The 24,547-nt window shown below is 34.8% G+C and overlaps 1 protein-coding gene across 1 annotated transcript in view; it reads left to right on the top strand.

The window, feature by feature from the left end:
- The first annotated feature begins 1,411 nt into the window (after nucleotides 1-1,411).
- The window catches only part of LOC121327547 (interleukin-1 receptor accessory protein-like 1), a 109,747-nt gene continuing 86,611 nt past the window's right edge, over nucleotides 1,412-24,547 (top strand). The window contains exon 1 of the mRNA XM_041271620.1: nucleotides 1,412-1,813. Within this exon, the coding sequence (XP_041127554.1) occupies nucleotides 1,566-1,813 (248 nt within the window). The 5' untranslated portion in view covers nucleotides 1,412-1,565. The remainder of the gene's footprint in view (nucleotides 1,814-24,547) is intronic.

Here is a 24,547-nt window from a genome sequence, read left to right as displayed (position 1 = left end):
AGGTATTTTTAGGGGGTCCTAAAAAGGGAGGAGTGATTTATACACTGATGTGATCTATAGGCTTTGTCCTGAAATTGTTGTTTCAAAGGGGGGGCATTTATACACCTGTACGACTTATATTTTTGTTTTTACGGTAGGCACTTGACTATTTATTTTAGGTTTTTGCATTGAAAACGTGCATTTAGAAACCAAACACATTTTAAAAAGTTGTTTTTCTGTTAAACTTCATTAAAGCAAAGCCAGCAGTGGCTTTGTCTGTTGTTGTAAATTCTATTTGTTAAAAAATTTAAAAAAATAAAAAAAATAAACATTTTCTGTTTTACATTGTTCCCAATGGTACCTAATATGCAATTAACTGGTGTGGGCAGCAGGTTTATTTGTATTGCACTCTTAATTATATAATAATTAAATCACAAAGCCCATCACCTTTCTTGGTTTCCTTTGAGATTTTTAATTGGTTACCTGATCTATGCTTGGATATGTAGTTGATATCAATTACACTACACAACTCAAAGTGTAATTCCATTATAATAAAGATGTATGTACATGTCTTAAAACAGTTCACGTTTTTAAGTCATTGATGCCAAGTGACTTGTGAACCTTTTTAAATTTAATAAACTGATACGTGAATATTAATGCAGGTTACTTTATGTTTGTTAGTCTTTATTCATTGTTTCCTCATATAAGTGATTTTCACTGATTTAACGCATCATTGTTTGTATCTCGATAGCTTTTTAAGTAGACAGAGTTTGCAAGAAAGATGTCATTACTGATACCTAGTCTTGCAACAATTAAACAGCATGTGTTAACACTATAGTGTGCATTAGTTCTGGTGTACACTGAATTAAAGTGCAAAATAATAAAAATAAAACATTTGTATCAGTGAGGAGGCAGGGTGGTCCTGTGGTTAAAGTCCAGGGCTTGAAACCAGAAGATCACTAGTTTAAGTCCCACCTCTGCCACTGACTGACTCACTGTGTGACCCTGAGCAAGTAACTTAACCTCCTTGTGCTCCATCGTGCGGCTGAGATGTTAAATCAATGCCCTATTGCTAGTGATATAATGCACAGTTCACAGCCTACCTCTGTAAAGTGCTTTGTGATGGTGGTCCACTATGAAAGTCACCGTATAAAATAAAATATATTATTATTATTATTATTATGATGTTTTATATTATATGATATATATATATATATCTATATATATATATATATATATATATATATATATATATATACACACACACACACACACACACTGTAATATTGAACAAATCTAGTACAGTCAGCAGTGTTTTCCAGCAACATGGCCAAGTGATACCAAGCTAATCGTTAATCTTAGAACCAAATACCAAGTTTTGACATTTTTATTTCAGCTTCAGGGTGTACATTCCATGAAAACATTACACAACGCTGATGTTGAAAGATTTTAATGTCATCCAATTTTACTTGAGCACATAGTAACCAGTATAATTCTTGTCCTTGTCTTCTGTAGTATATTTATTTCTGTTTTTTTTTTCCTTTTCTTTTGCAGCTGACGGATGCACGGATTGGTCTGTGGACTACATGAAATACAAAGTGCTTTTCGGTGAACCTGTACGAATTAAATGTGCTTTATTTTATGGATATATCAGAGCAAACTACACATTAGCTCAGAGTGCAGGACTGAGTCTGATGTGGTACAAGAGCACTGGGCACGGGGACTTTGAAGAACCCATACCTTTTGATGGTGTTAGAATGAGTAAAGAAGAGGATTCAATATGGTTTCGACCTGCAGAATTACAAGACATTGGCCTTTATGCCTGTGTATTAAGGTGAGATGATTACATTTGTATGAATATACATAAGCCACTGACTGATCTATTTTACCTTCAGGTATCTCAGAATACATTTAAAATACCTGTGCAAAAATACACTGAACCAGGAATGGAAAGCATCTGTCATAGTCGGTGCAATACCGTAACTGACCGTGTTTTCAAAAGAACAATTTCAAAAAGAACTATAAAAAACAAAGTCTAGAAGACAAATGTTTGATAACTTGATTTAGTATCTGACAGTGAGTGAGTTAAGTGAACAAATAACCACATATTCATACTTACTCACTGGTAACTATGTTGTAGGGATATCCAAACACTTCTTAAGGGACACATTTTAGTATTCAATAAGTGTGATAGGCCTAAAAAAAAAAAAAAAAAAGGAAGCCACCTTCCTCCAATCCATATTGTTTCTGTTGGGCAAGGGACCAAATGTAGTTCCAAAAGTGTCACTGGACATGAATTTGAAACTTTTACATGGGAGATTTCCAGTTTAACTGTTTAGGATTGTACTAGCACCAGTGGTTTTTATTAATCTGTCTAGTTTGTAAAGCCTTTGCAAGTCACCACATAATACTTCTTGAATCTGCAGCCAAGATTCCAGTGGACAAATGTCCTCACAACAAAGCAGACCAGCGTACTTAATATGCATAATTCATTTTAAATCTGTCCCTGGGGAACAATTTGAAATTTAGTGCCATTGACAGATATATCATTCACAGGTCTCTTTCCAGTCACTGCTGCATTGGCTCAGGGAGTGGCTTCAATTAATGCAGGATGCAAAATGGGAAAACTCTTTATAAGCGGTCTAGTTTAGTAGTCATGTCGAGACTTACACTATCTTGGGAACGACTTCAATTAACTTAAGGGGCATGATATCCATCATTAGAATAAGGTCAGGCATGTTTTTCAGTGTGTTACTGGAAACTCTTTTACTGAGGGATCCATTAAATAACCAATGGCAATTTTTAAATGAGTGCTTCTTCATATGAATTAAGATTAGCATATAGTGGCCACTCTTTATGTCACTATCTGACTTACACATACAAAAAACATGACATTTTTAACACAGTGTACTTATTGCTCATAACTCATCTTTAACCTAAAGTATGTACATTCCCTTAGCTTGCCATGACTTAAGTGACAAGACAGTTGACCAGGTTACTATGACCTGCTGTTCTCTAAAATGTCTAATTGAACCAATTTGTAACTTCACAGAACTGGTTCAAGAGCCGTGCAGTTGATATGTGTTACTGATACAATACTGGAAAATGTTTACTTAATGGTTTGAAAGTTTACTTTTGGGGACACTTTCACAGAAATAATACATCACAGAAATATGCCACAGTGGTAACAAAATGCTGCAGATATTACCAGCCAAACAATAAGCTGTGTGTTGTTGCTACTTCGATACTTATTGTATGGGCTTGCGAAGTGACCGTTTTACTAGACTTGAGTTTTGTTTTGGCAAACAAAAATAATAATAATTGAGTAGAACCTGATGTGGTTATTATATTAATTTGATCATCAACGATCAACATGCACTGTTTTGTAAGTATTATTTAATTAGACGCTTGCATAGTTCTTATAAATAATCTTTAACCTAAAGTATGTATACTACCTTAGCTTGCTGTGACTTAAATGAAACAACATTTGACAAGGTTACAATGACCTATTGTTTCATCAATTATATTTACTGTAAAGCCAAATAAGTTGAGAAAGAGTGACTGATGCAACCACCCATAGAGGTGTAGGATGGAATGACCAAAGTGAATGTTCCATTTCAAAGAAGCACTGCCTTGTTCAATTTTATGCTCTGTGGTTGTCTCCCTGTATGTAACTGTACTGTATCAGCATGCACACAATGCTCTATACCATAATCTTCATTTTGAGGACAGGATCATTTACAAAAGATGATAATACTTCATATTAGCATAACAGTCACACTGTGTGATAACAATGCAAATTGCATGTTATTCCAAAATGCATTGCATTGTGTTTACACATGTGGTTGTAATACAGCCACATGCTAATACATTGCAACTGCAGTGTGATTAGACACCTGATTTAAGGTGTTACCCAAAAGATTATCACAGACCTGAGTAATGAACTGTAACAAGCCTAAATGTTTTGTTTACTTTTCATAATAAATAGTAGTGCAAAATTGAGTAGTGGATTGTGGATCCATACCCACTATTTTCAGCATAACACTATTTAAGTTGTTGGCCATGTAAAACAGTCTAAAAACCTGACTGCTGTTTTATTACTTCTAATCAGGGTGGGACGAATCACTGTGTATGCTGATGGCCATTTGGCCACTAGCTTTCAAAGCATAGTGGCCAAGTAAATTTTTTTGGTGGCCAACGTAGTTATAGTCTGACTACATCAGTACCAGTCATGATGGGACAACTAAATGAGAAGTCAATTTAAACTGGCCCACACAGGTTCTTTCCATTTGGAAAAATTGGTAAGGGAGTTGCACATTACACAGATTATCATCCCAAAAGATGACAAAGCATACTGTGGTAGCATAATAACAATATTTATTGATACAGAAAACAGGAAAAATTGAAAAAATAAAACTACTCAATACACTCTAGTGCTTACAAGTCTTGAACCAGGTCTGCACTGACCTTAAACAGCCAGCAAAACATTTATTTCTCCTTTAGAATGAGGTAGCACCAAATCCTCAACTATACTTTTGGCTTATGTACTTTTAATGCACATACTTTGTCCCCAAGACACCAAGCACAATTTATTATTTATAACGAGCAACACCAACTAATGTAGTCCCCAGTTAAAATACTAAAGACCGTTAAAACAATAAACTAATAAAATTCAAACAGTAAAAGGCTCCCTGAAACCCAGTCCGTTAATTATAATCTCAAAATTACAAACAGGCAATCAGGAGGAATATATCAAGACCTACAATTATGAAACCTTTTGTTCAATCAAAACGATACAGCAGCATTTAGTTTTAAATACTTAGCCAGGTATCTATGTAGCTGGAACTTCCCCATCTCTCAGATTCAGCAACTACTTTAGGAAGCCACATTCAGCCGAAGTAGGGTGTCCAAGGAAAAACACTCCCAAGCACTGTCCCGCTAATTTAATCCTTTGTAGATGCAACAAGTCTGCGCTAAACCCAGCTGGAGCAGGCAGTTTAACCCAGAGACAATCCGCTTCAGCATGCACCTTTTGGCAAGCTCAGCAAGAACCAGATAACGCGTTTAAAAGAAGGTGCGGCAAAGTCCTAGTAAAATCAAATGCTCAATATCAGGAAAACATGCTTAAAAAATGCTCGTCTGCTGCGATCTTTCTTTAAAACAATTCTCTATAACTGGTGCTTGGTTTCATTTTTAAAACAATCTCTTCCCTCCCATTGTATGGTGGAACCCTTCTCTCAATGTTTTATCCCGTCTTTTACACCCCACCTATCATTAACAGCAGGTGTTGTTCATTTCTCTAGCTAGTTAACGTGGCACCTCGTTAGTAAAGTAAATGGCTGGAAACATTCTACACGTGAATATAAATCAAATTCTAAATAAGCAATTAAGTGAAAAAGAAATTAAAAATAGTGCAAAATAAACCGCAAAACACATCTACAAAACAAACAATTAAAGTGCATTAAGCAATTATACTACTACAAATAATAAGTGTTCTAATGTATTACACAAACATGTATATTTTGCACACATATTGCTTTTGCATGCTTTGATGTCATGTAGTGGGTGTTTTTTATTATCTTGAAATTGTGGGATGGGGATCTATATACAATTGATGTGCCAGAGAACTAACTCCATGGAACTGTATTCTATTCATAAAATGCCAGGGATCTATATACATTAAATGCCAGGGAACTATAGACATTAAATGCCAGGGAACTCTGTACATTAAATGCGAAGGAACTATTTTCTGTGACCATAAAATGCCAGTGAGTGAAGTATATACTTGAAATTCCAGGGAACTGTTTACATAACATGCCAGGAAATAGAACTAGATTAATCAAATGCCAGGGAATACAACTATATCTAAATTCCAGGGTAGTGAACACATTTCTTTATTTTTCAGTTACTGTCATAGACAAGCTGGCTAAAATATTAACACTCTGTTAACTCCTCCGCATCTTCTGTTACATTCTAATTTTCATGGAGTTGGCCAGATGTGCATTTTCCAAATCCAAATCCAAATAGATGTTTTATTTTTTTTCTTTCCCGTGCTGTCTAAACTGATCAACCGAGCAAGTCATGGAAACTCAATGGCCTGTAGCGCTGCATCACTCCTGCAAGGACACTTTCTTAAAAGCTGTGCAGTTATTTAAACCCCCTGTCTGTGCTGTAAGGCAGCAAAGACACCTCAACACTCCTTTCATCTCTTGTTGTTGTTGGGGTGAGTGAAATCTACTTGCTTTTCAGAAAGGAGACATGCACAAGATTTGAATTGAATGATTCTTTATTGGATTTGACAAATGACCATAATAAAACTTAATATAATTTGGCTTATCCATGGCCTTGTTCTTTGGAGCTCGATAGCCATCCCTATACCCTGGCTGAACTATGATGTAATGTGTATTGATTAATGATAACTAATGCCAACGTGCAGGACAAGTGCCACTCTGGGCCACCTTCCCCCAAAAGGATGAAGTAGCCTAACCTACCTTGTAATGCAAACCAATCGCACAGCTCACGATTATGATAAGATATTTGTAAAAAAAAGATAGAGGAGTCTTTGTAACGTATTGACAAATTAATTTAGGGTCTGATCACTGGAGCCATATAGCCGCTCCTTCTGCTGGCTGAACTACCTAAAAGGAAAAAATAAATTCAATAAAAATGAGAACATATCTTGCCAGCGGGTGGGACGAGTGACACTCAGGAACACCCTCCACCAAAATACAGACCTGCTTAAAATGAAAACCTTTGTTTGATCCGGGTCTGTCCACTGGAGCTCGAAAGCCGGCCCTCGTTTCTGGCCTAACTACGTAAAAAACATATCTTGCGAGTGAGCTGAGACCACTTTCCGTTGGGACAGGCCCACGTCAAGTTCCTTCACCTTGCAGAATTAAACCGTCCAGCACTCAGGTAAGGAACAATCCTTACTCACCAAAAGGCGACAGGGGGAAACCTTAGGGAATCCATAGTCGAGAGTCACCCTTCCTCCTGATTCAGAAAAGAAAAAGGAAAAGAGAAAGAATATATATATATATATATATATATATATATATATATATATATATATATATATATATATATATATATATATATATATATATAATATATCTATATCCTAATCCTATATCAATCCTTGAGATGTAGATGTTTATACTAATGGCACTATGTTACAGTATTGTAATTCAAGGATGTCCACTTGTTGGACAAACTGTATAGTGTATACAATGTTTTGTTTCGTTTTTTCTGTTGACAATGCTGTGGAGTATCATCTCTCGTGATTGTGCTGTGTATGCAAGCATGAATTGGGTGAGCCTCACTGCATGAAGATGTTTGCATTGGACTATTATGTTCTATTTTGCTTTTCCAAAAATATTTACCAAATTACCTCAACACTTATTGTACAGCAAAAATCTCGAAGAAACTAAGTTGCTTAAGTTGTGTTTTTTTTTCACTGTGAGTCCAAGTAATTGAAATGTTCTGCTGTGACACATATTTTGTAAATCCCTACCAGCCCTGAAATGTTAAATGTTTCTGTACAGACATTCTCTTGAAAACAAAACACTACAGCATATATCAAAGGGCATATAATTGTGTAATGTATATAGTGGTGTTTTCATAAAACACGTTTTTGTCTTAGGATTGTGTAAATGTTTTTATTTTTGTGGTTATTTTTGGTTCCATATTTGTAAAGCATGCCTATCTTTGAATGCGTCTAAGCTAATCAATGAGCAGTCGAATTTAGGGCTCATTCTTGAATTGATCTTGAATTGAATGAATTGTATTAAGTACATATAACTTATTTCAATTAGTTTACACATACCCATAATGTGTCATTTTTGTAAATCAATATGTTCTCTCTAAAGATCTGCTTCTGATGTAGTTCTTACCCAGAGGCGTCTTGCTCAAAGGCAAAGTATAAACATGTGAAACCTACTCTTAGAACAACCAGGGTTACTATAAACAATAATAACGGTCTGGTTGTCGCTTTCCTTTTTCAATGAATATAATTTAATTAATAGATAAAAAACTAACCAAGCTAACAACTATCTAGCCTAAACAGAAATGTTATTTATTTATTTATTTGTAATCTTCACATACTGTGTGTTCTGTGGCATTCCCAGTACTAATATGTTAGATATAGCTAGATATTACAACAACGCATTGTAATATGTTTGAGTAGGTGCTTTTATCTTTTTTTTTAATTTTATTTATTTATTTATGTTTATCAATGTCAGCTGGAGTCATCTGAATGCCTTACTTTTATTTCATTTTTAACCGTTTAAATGCCAAACCATAACAAAACATAGAATAATAGTGCATATACACAGAGCAAAAAAAGTGGACATGCAAACTAAATAGTCGTCCCAGCTCCGCCCCCTCACCCCTCCCACCACACACAGAGAGGGGGTGTTACAGATCCCTCTGCCCTACACTACATACATATGTGCATATGTATATATATATATATATAATATATATATATATATATATATATATATATATATATATATATATATATATATATATATATATATATATATTATATTATGTTTGATTGTCTCTTGATTTATGCCAATAAGTAAGGGATAATCATTCAGATTTCAGTTTTCTATGGCTCAAGATGATCGAGGCAATTAAGGTTGCACGCTTTGTAATATTCCTTAATGATACACACTAACTCGGAGATTAAAAAACTATTTTCATTTTATTTAAACAAACAAGAGATTAAAAGTCCACGCCCACGACGCGTTTCGACTCAAATGAGTCTTCGTCAGGTTGAATACAGTAATCAAATATGAGTGGCAACTCTCTTTATACAGGTCATCGTTAATTACATTCTGTCATACTATCAATTAACTAGTTAATGGAAAATTTAAATCTTCTTATAACACTTTATTAATACGTGTATCTCCATGCAATTGATAGGTGAATAGCCCATATTTTCTTTTTCAATTAAAATCAAACAACAATTAGGTAGACGCTAACCCCTCACATGTCAAAACATTCCAATTATATTCATTATTAAAATGCCAATTAGAACATTTACAAGAATTGACTTAAATCTAAATTCTCATTAAGGCCATGCTTTCTATTGTTTTTATAGTAAATATCCAATAGGCTTCCCTTTTTAATTTTATTATTTTTCCCCCTCTATCGGGTATTTTCTAACCCAACAAATTTAAGGCTTGAAACTGAACATTGTTTCATTGTTTGATAATGTCTAGCAATTGCATAATCCAAATTATTATTGCGAATAGCTGCCTTATGTTCCGCTATCCTTGTTTTTAAATTTTGTTTCGTTTGACCAATGTATATTAAGACACAAGGGCATTTAAGCATATACATGACATGAGATAATTGATAAAACCTTGTATTTTATATTTTTTACTGTATGTGGATGGTTAAAATACTTAGTATTAAAAGTGTTAGAGCAATGCATGCATTTACCACAACGATAATTACCATGTCTAATTGCTGTTAGCCAGTTGTCACTGGAAGATGATTTACACAGTACATAGAAGAAACCATTGAATCTTTTAAGTTCCTACCTCTTTTAAAACAGAATCTCAGTGGAATAATCAATAGGATACCCAGATTAGGGTCACATTTTTGCATGCTCCAATGTTTCAAAATGATTTTTTTGATTTGATTGGAGACGTGGTTATGTTCTATTACAAACGTCATTCTTTCTTTGTTTGGTTGGTTATTATCAACGGGCTCTATTAAATCTATTTGTGTTAAGTATACCTCTTTGTTTTATGCTAGTTTTAACGTTGTATTATTATAGCCTCTAGATCAAAATTGATTCTGCATATCCAAAGCTTTAGTTTCATAATGGGTTGCAACAAATACGTTTTAAACGTGACAATTGCCCGTAAGGTATATTAGAAATTAAATGTTTTGGATGATCACTTTTCGCATGTAAAATCGTATTTCTATCAGTTGTCTTACGAAAAATAGAAGTGTCTAGCGTCTATTTAATTTTCTTTACATGATTTTTTCCCTAGGGAAGTATCCTAGTGCCAATGAAAAAAAAAAAAAAAAGTAAAATCTAATTAGGACTTTTTTTTATCTCCCACATAGGACTTTTTATCTCCTAATTCTTTTAAACTCCTACATATGATTTTTTAGTCCTAATTAGGAGATTATAAAAAAAAAAAAGTCCTACATAGGATTTTTTAAATTTTTTTTTGTAATTGGCAGTAGGATGCTTCCGTACTTTTCTTACTTTGCTATTGCTTTAGAATGTCTGTTTTATTTAGTACAGTAATAATAAATGCACATGGTTTGTTACATTGTTACATGTTTTTTTCTTTCTTTGGTTTTTGTGGCTGCAATGTTGCAAATGTATAGGCTTTAACAATGTCGCAATGGCAAGTAGTAATGCTGCACACTCTAAGTGGTGAATGAAATGCTGAGGCAAATGTTTAATTGTCTGAGATCTGATGTCAACTAATGTTAGACATGAAATAATACTGTTTGAATGTGTGAAATATATTTTCTACAGAACGAAAACTAAGCTTTTTATAAGAAAGAGTGTTCTTTGAGGGCCTGCAGACAGGGGCAGTAGCTTGGCAGCGGGAATGGAGGTCAACCATTAATCTTCAGTCCTCTAGTTCATGAGGGAGCTGCCAGGCATCATTGATGACAAAACATGTAGGGGGAGATCTTTCAGAACACTGTGTTTGCATTTTTTTTAAATACAGCAATGTAGTCTTGTCAAAGTATGAGGGAGTGTAACTTTAGTGGTAAAGTATTGACTTTTTAAACAAACTAAAAAAAAAGTATAGTGTCTCTGCGAAGAAATTTGTAGAGCTATGACTTAAAATCATACCAGAGCACTGTGGCATCTGGAGCATGTGGCTGTTAATGCATTCGTACTTGTGTTTGCATTAACAAAGGATAAACCTTGTCTATCTTTCACATTAGCCATGTCTAGCAAGAAGGTTGTATTAAGTTTTGTGAATACCAGCTGGAATTTCTTAGACGTCTCACCTAGACATTTTTAACTCTTAGCCACTTCTAAAGTTAAACACCATATAAACACACTTTATGAATGGCAGAGCCTCCTCAACTTTTCAAGGGAAAAAAATAATAATATATTTATAGCATTATAATATAATAATGTTCAATAAAATAAAATACAATTATTAGCTAAAATTTAAGAAAACAGATATTTGAACTTAACCCTAGATTCAACATTCCTACATTAACAGCAATTCTGGCTGCTGAGAGACATGTGCTTACAGTACTAGTAGCGGCAGATGGTGTTCTGGTCCTGGAGCCTCCCCTCTCCCATTAAACACAATTTTAGCAGTGGCAGATCGTCTGATCTGGGCACAAATTTTAAATGCAGTTGTATGTGCAGTTAATGTAGGTGTGTTGACTGAAATTGCATTGTTTAGTTTTGCATCTCATCAGTGGTAAGAAACACAATATATGTTGTTATTGTTTTATTTTGGCGCCTGTCTTGTGAAGGCTTCAAATGTGAAATGCAGGATAACGCAGTTGATTGGCTGATTAAGACTCAGTTTGCCACGCTAGATTAGACTGAAAAACTCAAGATACAATCTGAAGGGAAGCCATAACCAAAGTTGAATTTGCTACTGTAATAACAACAAGTAATTTCACGTGCAGTCGAGCATTATGTTTGAGATTACATATTTCAAGGGGACTTGTACAACTTTAATTGGCATGCATACTATACAGGACAGGCAGGTAGCTAAAAAAAAAAAAATGACGTTGCTGGTTCTTGCTATGGTAAGATGAGACACAATGTGCTGTGTGTGTATTTTTTTTTTTCACTGTAAGCAAAGTTACTTCATGAATACAGTAACAGCCTTTCAGAATGTCAAAGAGGACTTTTATAACTGGAAAATCCCCAGATAAAATGCTTAGAAACTTTAAAAACTAACTCTAAAGTTTACTTCCACAACCCATTTTTAAAGGTAACCATACTATTTTTCAATACAATTTAATTAAAAACGACTCTGACTCCAATGCACACGAACTCAAACCGAATGGAAAAAACAGAAGCCTCTAGATTTATAATTTTGTGTTGTTTGCTGCGCCTATGTACATACAGTAAGTTAAATTAAATCAACCTAATTATATTTTTTAAAACGATAAAAACTGAAATCAGAAAGTAATAAAGTGGATTTCATATGGACCTAACTGTTATTTATGAACCTGTTACTTTAACTCCCTGTCAATGTTAAAGCTGAAAATCATGTTAGAAATCATGTTAAAAATCCCTATCTCTGTAATGCTAATAATACTGAATACTGAAAAAAAAAACTACTTTGTTTAAATGTTCAATGTTATTGCAAATGTAATCCCTTTAGAAGAGATTGATGGCAAATAAATACATTACACCCCCCCACCCCTGCACTTGTGCCTCCCCTGACTCAGAGGTCACGAGCCACCACTGATTGGAATGGTTGCTTAACTTAGATTAGGCAAATCAATGGCAGCAAGCAGTAAAGTCAAGCTTTACAAATTATCTAAGAGACAAGACTATGGAGGTCAACCACTGGAAATTAATTTTTTAAGATGGAAAGACCTTCCGTAAGAAGAATCATAAATTTAAACAGTTTGGCATGAGCATTACCATACGAACCCTATCTGCTTCACTGATTTACAATTAAAGCCTAGAATTGGCTATTATTCGACACACCCCACTCATTCTATACTAAAGCCCAGATCATGTAACCTTTTCAGAAATTTTAATGCAACTTTTAAGTCATTTATAGCAAGGTCACTGTTTCTTCGCAGGTAAGGAAGATGTTTTACTTTATTTTTTTAAATGTTCTATTAATTAAATAGGTTTAGGTTTGAATTCAGGAAACCTGTCTTTACCATTTCAAAAAAGGGAATGGGGTTTATTCTTATTTGTCCTGGCATTACAAGGAACAGTAAAATCTGTGACAGTGATTATGTGCTGATCTACTGTTACCTTTATTGTTTTCTGTTTGGATCCTAATAGCAACAGTTTAAATCACTATGGTGTTGTCAAATAGCAAATGGTTACTTTTTTTTCATGAAACTCTTGTACAGGAATCAATCAATGTCTTGAAATGTAATCACCTAGGCAGAAAGCCCTAATTTATAAACTTCAAATTGTTGTACTCTTCCCTTTATATTACTTGAAGGTAATAGTGGAAAAGTTAAGTGGAAGTTAAAACTGTTATATACACATTATTATGATTTTTTTTTTATTGCCATCTGACATTGCCTATTGTCCATCTATTCCATAAAAGCCCATGCTAATGATGATATCTTTATTGTGCTTTATTTATACTTTCATTAAAGTCCCGCTCCAGTTAAAATACAATACTGCCCACTTCAGAGTACCGAAGGTAAATTGAAACTTTTATGGTATTACAAAGGTACTCCAAAAGTGTACCAGTTCATTTTTTTTCAGTTTTTTCTGTTGTAAACATAGCCTGTATCTCTGCAGTGTTGTCAACTTCAGCAGAGTTGGGCTTTTCAAAACAGCAAGGTCATAATAAATAAATCAGTGAAAATCAGTATTTCAGCAACGCCATTCAAAATCATTTCAAATATTGCCAAAAGGTAAAACTTGTAAAAATGTAAACTTATTCTATTCCTGCCAGAAAACAAAATGCTTTAAGAGTAGGGCCACATGAGTCTGATAGAGGGTTCATTCGTACAGGCTGAATTCTATCAAATCTTTTCTAATAAGACTAAAGGTGTATAGGCAGGTAGGGAGTCCATGGTTCTCTTTCAGTGGACACAAGTGCTTCCTTCACACTGAACTCTGAGCAATCTCAGAAGGCTCAACTCAGCAGACATTGCTTCACTTTGCTTCATTATATCATGACACCTATCAATGGGCATCCTTTGTGAGATTAAAAAAAAAAAAAAAAAATAAAAAATATAAAGATTAGTCAAACATAACAGTGTTTGTTAAGATGCTTCAACCAAGTCTGGGATGTTTGGAAGTATTCCCATAGAACAAGCAAGGCTCGGATCAGAAACATCCAATATAGAAGATTTGTATTTGATGTCTGAGATCATAGAGATAAAACAGAATCTAATACTTTAAAAGTAAGTGTAAATGACCCTTTTATTATTGCATTTTGTTGCCACTTAAAGCTAAGCCCTTGTATATCAAAGACCTAAAAGCAGCTTGAAAACAAATATGAGGAAACATTTACTTAAAATGAAATTGTTGTAGAAGGTACACAATTTGGAAGTAACAATACCATGCAGAAAGTGTTTATGTTCAATGAGCTTGATCTTCAAAAAATGTAAAATAAGGAGTATATTAAATGGGGAAAAAGCATATATTTTTAATATACGGTAGAAAAATATGATCCTTATATTTTTCATATATAGAAATTGGCACCTTTTTATATATTTAAAATATAAGGTGCACCATATATTTTCATTAGTCTGTAATCCATATAAAATAAATATATGGATTACAGACTAAAATATATTTTAAATATATCCCATATATATATATATATATATATATATATATATATATATATATATATATATATATATATATATAAAGGGCCAATTTCTATATATGAGAAGTATAAGGTTCATGCTTTTTTTACCATATATTACAAAGATATGTTTGTTCCATAAGAGACTAAAGTTATTTTATCATTAACATAATTAATTAATGTCTGAATTCAAGTACATTACCATATCACAGAGGTATCACAGTAGGCAGCATACATTTGCCTGTATGCTGTAAGTATTTCACAAGAATGTGTCTGATTTGGGGACCATTGGGACACTGTTTGGATATTCTTCAGAAAATACTGTATTATTCTGTTCTCACACTGTTTTGCTGAGAGTCTGCTTTCCAAGGTTAAATGTGAACAGGGACCTCCTGTGTGAATGCTAATTGAGAAATTAGGTAATCCAAAAAATTTTATTCATTTTTACTTGATAAAAAAAAAAATCTGATTTATTGAGTGGGAAATACCTGTCTGTAAGTGCAAAAAATTTTCAGTAAGATTGTACTACAAGATATCAATGCCCAGCAGGACAAGTCTGAGCTGCAGTTGGGTACATTTTTATTTTAATTTTCTGCACAGCAGGGCATGTCTTTTACACCTTAAAAAATAAGAAACACTTTTATTCCTAATATCCTTTTTTCTTCATTACATGAAAAAGAATACATCTTTTATTCTTACAGGGCTTGAATTTCAGCGCGGGATTGCTGGAATCGCGCATTTTCCAAGTTGCTCCCGCATATTTGCAACTTTTAGTGCGGGAAAATCCCAAAGAGATATTTTAAGATACCAAGCTACTGTATGTTTCACCCAATTTAGAATGCCTGAAATGCTACAACAATCTATAAGGAATTGGGTGTCAGTGACGAAACCACTATGACCTGCATTCTGAGTAGTTCTGGTTAAAATAAATAAATAAATCAAAGTAGTGCTGGACATTTTTATATTGGATAGTTTTGCGAGACTTTATTCTCTTGTACGTGATTCTCGGCTGCTACCGTAAGGATTATAGAAACTCAGTACACTGCAGTAACTAAACAGTTTTGAAAAAAAAGACGATATTAAGTCTATCTAGGTGTTATTGTGCAAGCGGTGACTTTCACTTTAACTCTTAAAACTCGGCACCATTCATTTTGGTGCGCCAGCGCACCTAAGGTTACGCACATGTTACTCAGGCAACGTAAAAGCCACCTGCCTGGTTTAAAAAGTACAGGGGCTTTCCAAAGACGTATTCGGTGTGTATATGGCACTCCCAGCCGGAACTACGATCGCCTGAAGTTAAGCCTCTCATGTGATAGAGTTCACAGCTTAGGTTTCGTTCTGTGTCTATTGCTCTGTCATTGTAGCAGTTAGACTGAAAGGGGTGGTATCATTGGAAAGCTTAGAAGTTCAACTTGCCCCCATGTTCATTTCTTATTGAGGTTCAATGGTGCAGGTTTTTTTTTTTTTTTTTGAGCCATCTATGATTACAATATTTATAGCAGTGACTAAATATGATTATTTTGGAAAAACTTTTTTTTTTTTCTTTTACATATATTCTCGTCTCTACCACAGATAGGATGCCTGATCCTGTTGCATAATATGAAATGACATTTTGTGGCCTTTCATTTGATATGTTACATGCATGTAGTACAAACTTTCAAGTAGTTAATCATACAAAAATGAAACAGTGAAAAACGGATGGAAATAGGGCTGAGTGTAAAGAGTTAACAAAAAAAGCAATGGAGCTCTGGTTAAAAAGAAAAGCACCTTTTTCTTCTGCTACAGCAAAAACTTCACATCAGGCAATGGCAGAAGCAATGGAGAGTGCTCAGTCTCACAGTGATGAACAGCTGTTAGGTCTCCTGAAAGCAGCTTATTTTAAAGCAACACCATTGTGAATGATGATGCAGTAATATACACACACACACACACACACACATTAACCTTTTGTCACCAACTATTGTTAACAGGTGAGGGTCCATGATTACTATAAATATAGGTAGCATAGGCACAAGTTTGTCATTCCTGAATGTAAGGTAACATAAAATGACAAAATACGCTCAGTTAAGCAAAGAAAAAAGACTGTAATTACTTTAAGAAATGAAGGTCAATCTTTAAGACAAATCGCAAGAACTTTGCAAGTGTCTGTAACTGCTGTGGCCAAGACCATCAAAAGATTTGAAGAAACTGGCACTCATGAGGACCGAACAAGGTCAGGCAGGCCAAGGGTGACCTCAGAATCAGAGAACAAGTTCATTCGAGTCACAAGTCTGCGAAACCGGCGATTAACTGCCCCTGAAATACAAGCTCAAAACACTGTCAATTATGAAAAAAACTTAGTGTTCAGCATGTGTACTCAAATGTTCGACTGGTACTGTATATATATATATGCAAAAGTGCATTTTGTTTTGCCACTCCCCCCTAAAATTTTGGAATCATTGGCTGTAGCATAGGGGAGGAAATCCACCCAGCACACAAAAATGAAATTCAAGCCCTGTCTCAATAACATGGGACAATACATTACCTTTCACAACTCCAACTATGCCAGACTTGCGTGTATAAAATCTTGATTGGGCATGGTCATTGTAATTTTTACCTCAGGTGGATGAATGTTCTTAAAAAGATAGGTTTGTTAGATGGAACAATAGTTTTTTTCTCTTTTTCTCTTTTGCTGCCTGAGGAATATTTATGCACTCCCAGAGGTTCACAGAATGCATTTTCTTTTAAACATTGATTTTGATTTCAACACACCACATGGACACCAGTTATCTACTGAACCCAAAGCAGCATTGATAGACAGCTGCTATAGGTCAGCTTGCTGCTCCAGCACTCCCACATCTTCTCTGCTGCTATTAGACACTCAATGGCAAATAATGGAGAACAAGGGGATGCTGGCATTGAGTTGTTAATTCATGCTGTTCCTTGTAAGCTTTTGGAAATATTGTTATATGAAATATTTCAATGCATTCCAGTTGTGCAAGATCTATAAGATGTATATGAATAGTTCTGGCTCACTCTGCATGGCAAGGTATGATGGGTGATAGTATTTGTTGGTGGTGAGTAATGTAGTTTGTGCATCACATTCTCTATGTGTGTGTGTGTGTGTGTGTGTGTGTGTGTGTGTGTGTGTTTATTTATTTATTTGTTTTTTTGCTTTTGCTCTTGCATGATGTAGCCACTGACCAGAGAAGCAGCATGGTGTGAAATGATTTTAAGCAGTGTTATCTTCAGCACACTTAGCAGATGCATTTGCCATAAGAGTCAACTTTTCCAGGGACTGCTAAGCTCTATCATTTTCAGTAAGTGATGTATGTGGCTTCTGCTTGTACAACTTAATACAATATTTATTTTAAATACATATTCATTAATATTAACTTACCAAGAGACATACTATAGGACCATAAGGATTTGCTTGCATGTTAATGCTTTACGTAAATAGTGCAGCGTGTATATAACATCACTGTTAATTTGTTTTATATGGCTAGGGCAATTTATACCCTCCAACAACTTGGGGCAGCATCGTCATAGGAACACATTTTATTTTGTCAAGTATTCCTCCTTGGTAGGATTTGGCAAATCTCAAACGGATCTCTAGGCTAGTTAGATATTGAGATACAACTTTGTGGAAATATGGCTCAAACTGCAGTGCAGTCTAACCCTTGAGGACAAATCAGGAATTGAATTGTTCTGGTTCCATATAACTCTCATAGGACTGGGAACAAGCTTTGTTTTGAATATTAGGAATTAATTCCAGTAGGCCTGCATTGATAATAAGCTTGGTTTGGTTACAGTTACAAATACTGTAAATAAGAAAGAAACTGAATGAAGATGTATGTATTCAATAGTATACAGAACAAGTTTCCAATACATGTCATATTAGCCCTCTCAGTAGTTGCATTAACAGCACTTTTGACTAATGTGCAAAACTGAGCAGCCTTGGGTTATATGTATAATGTACACTTCATCTAAAATGATGACCTCTTGTGTAACGTACATGTCTATATTCTAGATTAATATACTACTGTATTATATATTAATATACTACTGTATATAGATAGAATACTATTACTCCGTAATCATGATTAATTAATGCACTCCCCTTATATACCCAGTATTTGTAAAATGGGTGCATTATATATTAAATAAGCACCAGGTCACAACTAGGCAGTGATGAGAGGGATAGGAAGCTAATTCATAGAGGAGGGACTAGTCCACCACAAACAGATTGCACAATGAAGAAATAAGAAATGCAGATTCTCTTGACTCAGAGGCACAACCAATTGTTCTCTATAAGTGAGTCTCTGGGCAATAAACAAGACAACACTCCCAGTTGTTAGTAGCCCAACATTTTTCCAGTCTTAATGAGTAAGATGCTTTATTTCCAGCTGATTATGTTATCAAAAGGGCAAACAGTTAATAATTTCCATCAGTACTGAAAGGTGGGGGTTATGAAACACTTTCAAAATTAGGTGTGTCGTTCCAACCTATTGCTATAATGCTATTACAAGAATCTTTCTGACAATACAGTACATATTTGCATCTTCTTCTTCTTCTACTTTTTCAAGCCACTGTGTGTGTGTGTGTGTGTGTGTATATATATATATATATATATATATATATATATATATATATATATATATATATATATATATATATATATATAATATATATATATATATATATATATATATTTCTGTATAATTTTAAACATTTTTCCTTGGTTAAAATAGAAGGGAAGATATTTTGATATATGATATGCTATCCTTCTTAGCTTTGGATTAAGGGTTATCACAGTGAAAACCTTGGATAAGCTAATATGTTAAGATCTATGCGAATCCATTAGATAACCTTCATGCAGTGAGCATTAGAAGGCTTATGAGTCTCATATTCAAGTTCATTGAATCAATGCTTATTTCATGCTGCTGAGAGTCAAAACCTCTTGAATGGCAAGTCTAGGGGAGTTTAAGGAATCTTTGTATCGTGAGGTACATACAGTATCAAAAGTCAAACACAATGGAGAGCCCATGTCGGTTTCAATAATGTCAAGGACAATCATGGATAATTTATGCATAGAACACTTTCCAATTAGACTGTGGAATGTTAAAGGATATGTTTAGAATGTTTAGTATTTGAAACCTTTACTTTTAGAATCCAGCTTGACTTCAATGTTCATACATATTAATGTAATTACTTTGCACCTGCTGGGGACAGTACCAGTTTTATTACAAATTCCAAGAATCTGTACATGACCCAGCAGTGGACAGTCAAAATATACTAATCACAGACCTTTAGGAAACATTTCATTTTCGTTACCACTAGATTACGGTGTATTATTAATATATAAGTATTTGTCTTTAATTTGCAACAACAGACATCTTGTAATTAATAGGCATTATGTATAGGTGCAATACCAATTACAAGATACCTTTCGTTACAATCCAAAAAAAGGTATGTTATGTAAGTGGTGTTGGTGTAGGGGGCTGTAACCATAGCTACAGTATGTGTGTGCTTCAGAAAGAAAAGGTGTTGTCCAAAGTATTAGGTGAGATTTAATTCATTCTCTGCTGTTTTCTGCAAGCACACACAAGTAAAACAGATTCCCTGTTATCGAGCACAAGCTGTCTGAGTATGGGTCTTTAACAGGGGTATCTGTTACTGTGTGGGCATCCGCTGAGAGATGAGAGAGACACAGAGGACTTGTAGTTCAAAATGCCACTCAGACATCCAGGTTTCATTAACCACAGGTAGTTGCAGTAGTTGGTGGTTGCCACTGGGGTACCAGCAATTGTATCCCTAGTGTGGAAGGAAATAAATACACATGTACATAATACAAAAATCCAAAACAAAGTGAGAAAAAACAGCTGTAAAACAAAAGGTGGTCAAGCTCGGGTCGTGTGCTGCTCCCACTAAAAGGGAGGTCCCGCTTCAGGAACCTTCTCCATTACTTGACATCCCAGAGGAACAATGTTCAAGTGTAAGGCCTGGTGGCCAATAAAACAGACTGCCTGCTAGCTGAAAGAGAGATTAAATCAGGTGGTTCTTAACAAGGTCATCGGCTGTGCCGCATCCTGTCTGCACGTAAAATATGGCAAAACCAGCTGCTATTAAACAGACAGGAAAAAAACACAGAAACGTGTACAGTATTGCAGGAAACTAAGGAAGAAAGTCATTTTTTTAAATGTGTCCAATTATAATTTTTTCCCCTGATGTTCTCCCAATTTGGAATGGCCAATCGTTTTTCTCCTCACCACAGCAATTTTCCACATGGCTCAGATGAAAATTCAGTTGCTGTCCTCCGATCCCATCACCAAACCTTTTTCACCCAGGAACTCGAGAGTGGATGTGAGCAAGCTACCAACCTCTATGGGACAAAGTCAAGCCCTGCAGGTGTCTGCCCTGAGTACACTGGGTGCTTGGCCAGCAGGGTTCGCAGTAGAGCGATGAGCAGAAACAGTCCCTATCGGTTTTACCTCCCTAACCCACGGGAACACCTGGGCCAATGCAACGCTCCCTTTGGAGTGCCCAGCGAAGGCTGGCCTAACTCACAGAGCCAGGACGAGAACCTGCGCTGTATGACTTGCCCTGCGTGCCACGCGGCTGCGCTTCTACCAGGTGAGCCACTCAGGGACCCCAGAGAAAGTAATTCTATTCAATTATTACTGTTAATGAAATAAATGACAACTACTAAATATTATTTGCCTTGTTTTTATTATTTTCAAGGCATTTTAGTTCACTCCAAAACACATCCACCAAACATAAGCAAACTCTTCTTTTTTTTCTTTTTTGTCAGAATGTAAGTGTTTGAATTCTGGCTGAATTTCCCAAACAAACACAATCCCAATCTGTATTTGATTTCACAGTTTAAGAATATACTGTACACCATAGGCTACTTAAGATGAACCATAAACAATACATTTCCACAAAAATGATGTCCCTAGTGCAGTACTTATGAAGGGAAAATTGGACACAATGAAGCTTGAAGTGTCATTTCCAGTTATGGAATCAGTTTAATCTACAGCACTCATCAACATGGCTTTTCTTTTCCCCTCTATTTTGAATATTTAACTGTCAAAGCAAACCCCATTTGCAGTGCACTGAGGCTATTATTTTAGATGGCAATAGATTGTTAACTTCCTGCATATCCAGATTTTTTTCCTACACTGTATGAACTCAGCAGTGAAATCTTTTATAATTTTTTACTTTAAGGGAAGTCTTTTATGTGAGAAATGTGCTTTGAACTTCAATTACTTGACCGGATCTGTGTACCTCTGTTGATTGAGTACCGACAGCACTTGTGGTGCATATCAAGTTTAGTATTGATCATTAGCATAGGTTTGATATAAGACGCATTCTGTCAATATATATGAATTAATTTAAATTACAGTCTTCAAAAATTGTGTAGGGGATAAACAATTTTACATGTAGTTCACTGATATTGTTCTGTGGTCATCCTTAAATAATAAAAGAAAACCCGACTGAAAATTTAAAACTACTTGAAGTCTACAGCGCATTGGGGGAGGAAAATGAGCTAATATACGTGCACATTAGCAAGCTTGCAGTCACTTAAGGGAAATCATAATGTCATCTCTGGATAGCATTGAGAAAGAGGCTTTTGTCAACATGATATGAATAGAAAGACTGCTGTTGTTATTTGTCAGGTCCTTTAGATTTGATATATCTACCTTTGGAACTAGTTGTCCAATTGACACAAGTACTACTTCTAAAGCCTCTTGAATGATTCCCTTAGGAAGATACAAATGGTTTCCTAAAGACAGAATGACATGTGGCTCTTTTGTTCAGAAAAGAAATAAAATAAAAACAGTGCACATTATTGTTTAAACATTTGGCTCCACCCATAACTTCAAACACTCAATCAGAAACTCTAAGGTAAAATTACAAGACGCTACTGGGTCTATTATAATGAAATAAACAGCTAAAATACTCACTAAATATAAGAAGTGTGCAGAGGAGTCATAAACCCGAAGGTGCTTAAAATGAGTTTTTTTTTTTTTTTTTTTTTTTTTTTTAAATGTACTCATACTAGGAAAAAACAGGAAATCACTCCTGGTTAAAACAGCAGCAGGTTTAATACAAAAGTGAATCAGTATTTAAAAATATAAAACTGAATTGCAATGTTTAAATGATGTGTGGGGCCAACTCACAAAATAAAGCAGAGCATTGGTGAGGTGGCATTTGCAATTGTGTGTAAAGAAAACTCTACAAACAGCAAAACAGGACTCAGCAGGGGCAGAGCGCTATATAATGCATGAAGGATCTATTGTCAGGTAGTTCTGCATCAGGATGCATAAATCAGTGTCAACTACCTGACAGTATAGCCTATAGCAGTGGTTTTCAAACTTTTTAGTCCCCGTACCCCTTTCCAAATAATTTAATCTACCGCGTACCCCCATCTGAGATAGGGTCATAGTATACCTATGAAACAGGAAAACAGTTTATTTTTCTAATTACTAGATTAAGTACTGTAAATGGAAAAGTGCTGTTAAAAATGAATGAAATAAAATAGAATTGATTAACCACTGTGAAAATGCACCAACTAAAAATGCTATGTAAAATTATTTAAAAATCCAGACTCCAATAAGTATGCTGATAGAGTCCAAAAACAGGTTATGCTTCTGAAAAACAAAGCTATGCTTCCAATTTAAAACAAAATCAGAAAGCAATTCTCAACAAAAGTCACGCATTCTGTCCAACAAATGCAGACGTGTAGAGAGGAAACAGATTTATTTAAGTTACAAATGTAGGCTTTTATTTTTTTTTTAATTGAACTCAAATTTTATCATTGAACACTTAAGCTGAGACAATGTAAAATGCAGAGTTGTAATGACTTGTCACTGACTAGACTCGGAATCAAATGACTCGAGTCTAGTCATGCAAAAAAAGTTTCCATCTGACCCGAGGCATTGCCTTTATGATAAATTCAGTAACAAATGTATTTCATTTTCAATACATGCAGCCCCTCTCTAACACACGCAGTCATCTTGTCATTTTGCACATAAACAGGTTCCTGCCATGGTTGTTAATACAGTTGTTAAGGAAACAGAAAACACCTTTCTAGCCTATAGCACCATTCTGTGATCATAACGTCACAAGCAGCAGGGAGCGCTAATGGAATCATGTGTAGGCGGGAAGCAAAGAGAGATTTCTGATCACTGATCACAGAAAATCCTGAGGAAAATAGTGATTTTTGAGTTTCGTCACAGACTCGAAAAAAACAAAACAACAACATGGAGAGTACACTAAAAGTACCTGTGGTGGTGGAGTTCGCTTTAATAATTATACAGTCAAACTGCATTCGAAACATAGCACTGGTAACTGATACAAATTTGTACCGGTAGGTTTTCAGTTTTTTTCATCGGCTAAAATAAGAATCTGAATTAAATCAGGCACAATGCAAGTGGTGTTTTTCCAAAATGAGTAGGTGTCGATATTCAACATTTAAAAAAATAATGCCAGGGCAAGTTAAACAACACGGAAGAAAAGGCACTGATTAGGAGTTATTTTTCAGATTTTGGTAGAAAAGAAATAAAGGTAATGAATGCATCTGAAACATTTCTAATAAGTAAAATGTTGCCTAGTGAAACCATGAAAAGTAAATCATTTGGGAAGTATTTGGTGCTCATATGTTTGTATTTTATCTATTTATTTGTGGACACCATATCTCTTAAGGAAGTTTAAATTGCCCTTTTAAATCCAATTCTGAGTAAAACTTTGTTTTAAAGTAGTGAATAAAGGATTAACTTTGAACCTACTTCAATATATTTCTCAATAAACAAACCATAAAATAGCCTGTGCGTTTCTTTTTAATATAGTAAGACCAAACATTCCATATGCCACTTTTAATTTAATTAACCCAGAGAAGAAATCTTAAAAAAACTCAAAAAATGCTAATTCAAAAGTATTCATACCCTTTGATACTATGATAGTATTGTCTACAAGGTGCTAGAAATTTCAATATGATAATGCAGAACCTAATTCTAGAACAGCCTAGAAAATTCTGGATTGTAGGTGAACATAAAAGGGTTAGGCAAAGAGAGTATAAAAGGGTTAGGCATAGGATAATT

The sequence above is a fragment of the Polyodon spathula genome, chromosome 15 (genome assembly GCF_017654505.1).
Source record: "Polyodon spathula isolate WHYD16114869_AA chromosome 15, ASM1765450v1, whole genome shotgun sequence".
Taxonomy (NCBI): Eukaryota; Metazoa; Chordata; class Actinopteri; order Acipenseriformes; family Polyodontidae; genus Polyodon; species Polyodon spathula.
Note: the sequence above shows the minus strand (reverse complement) of the source record. Positions and strands in the feature narration are given on the sequence as shown.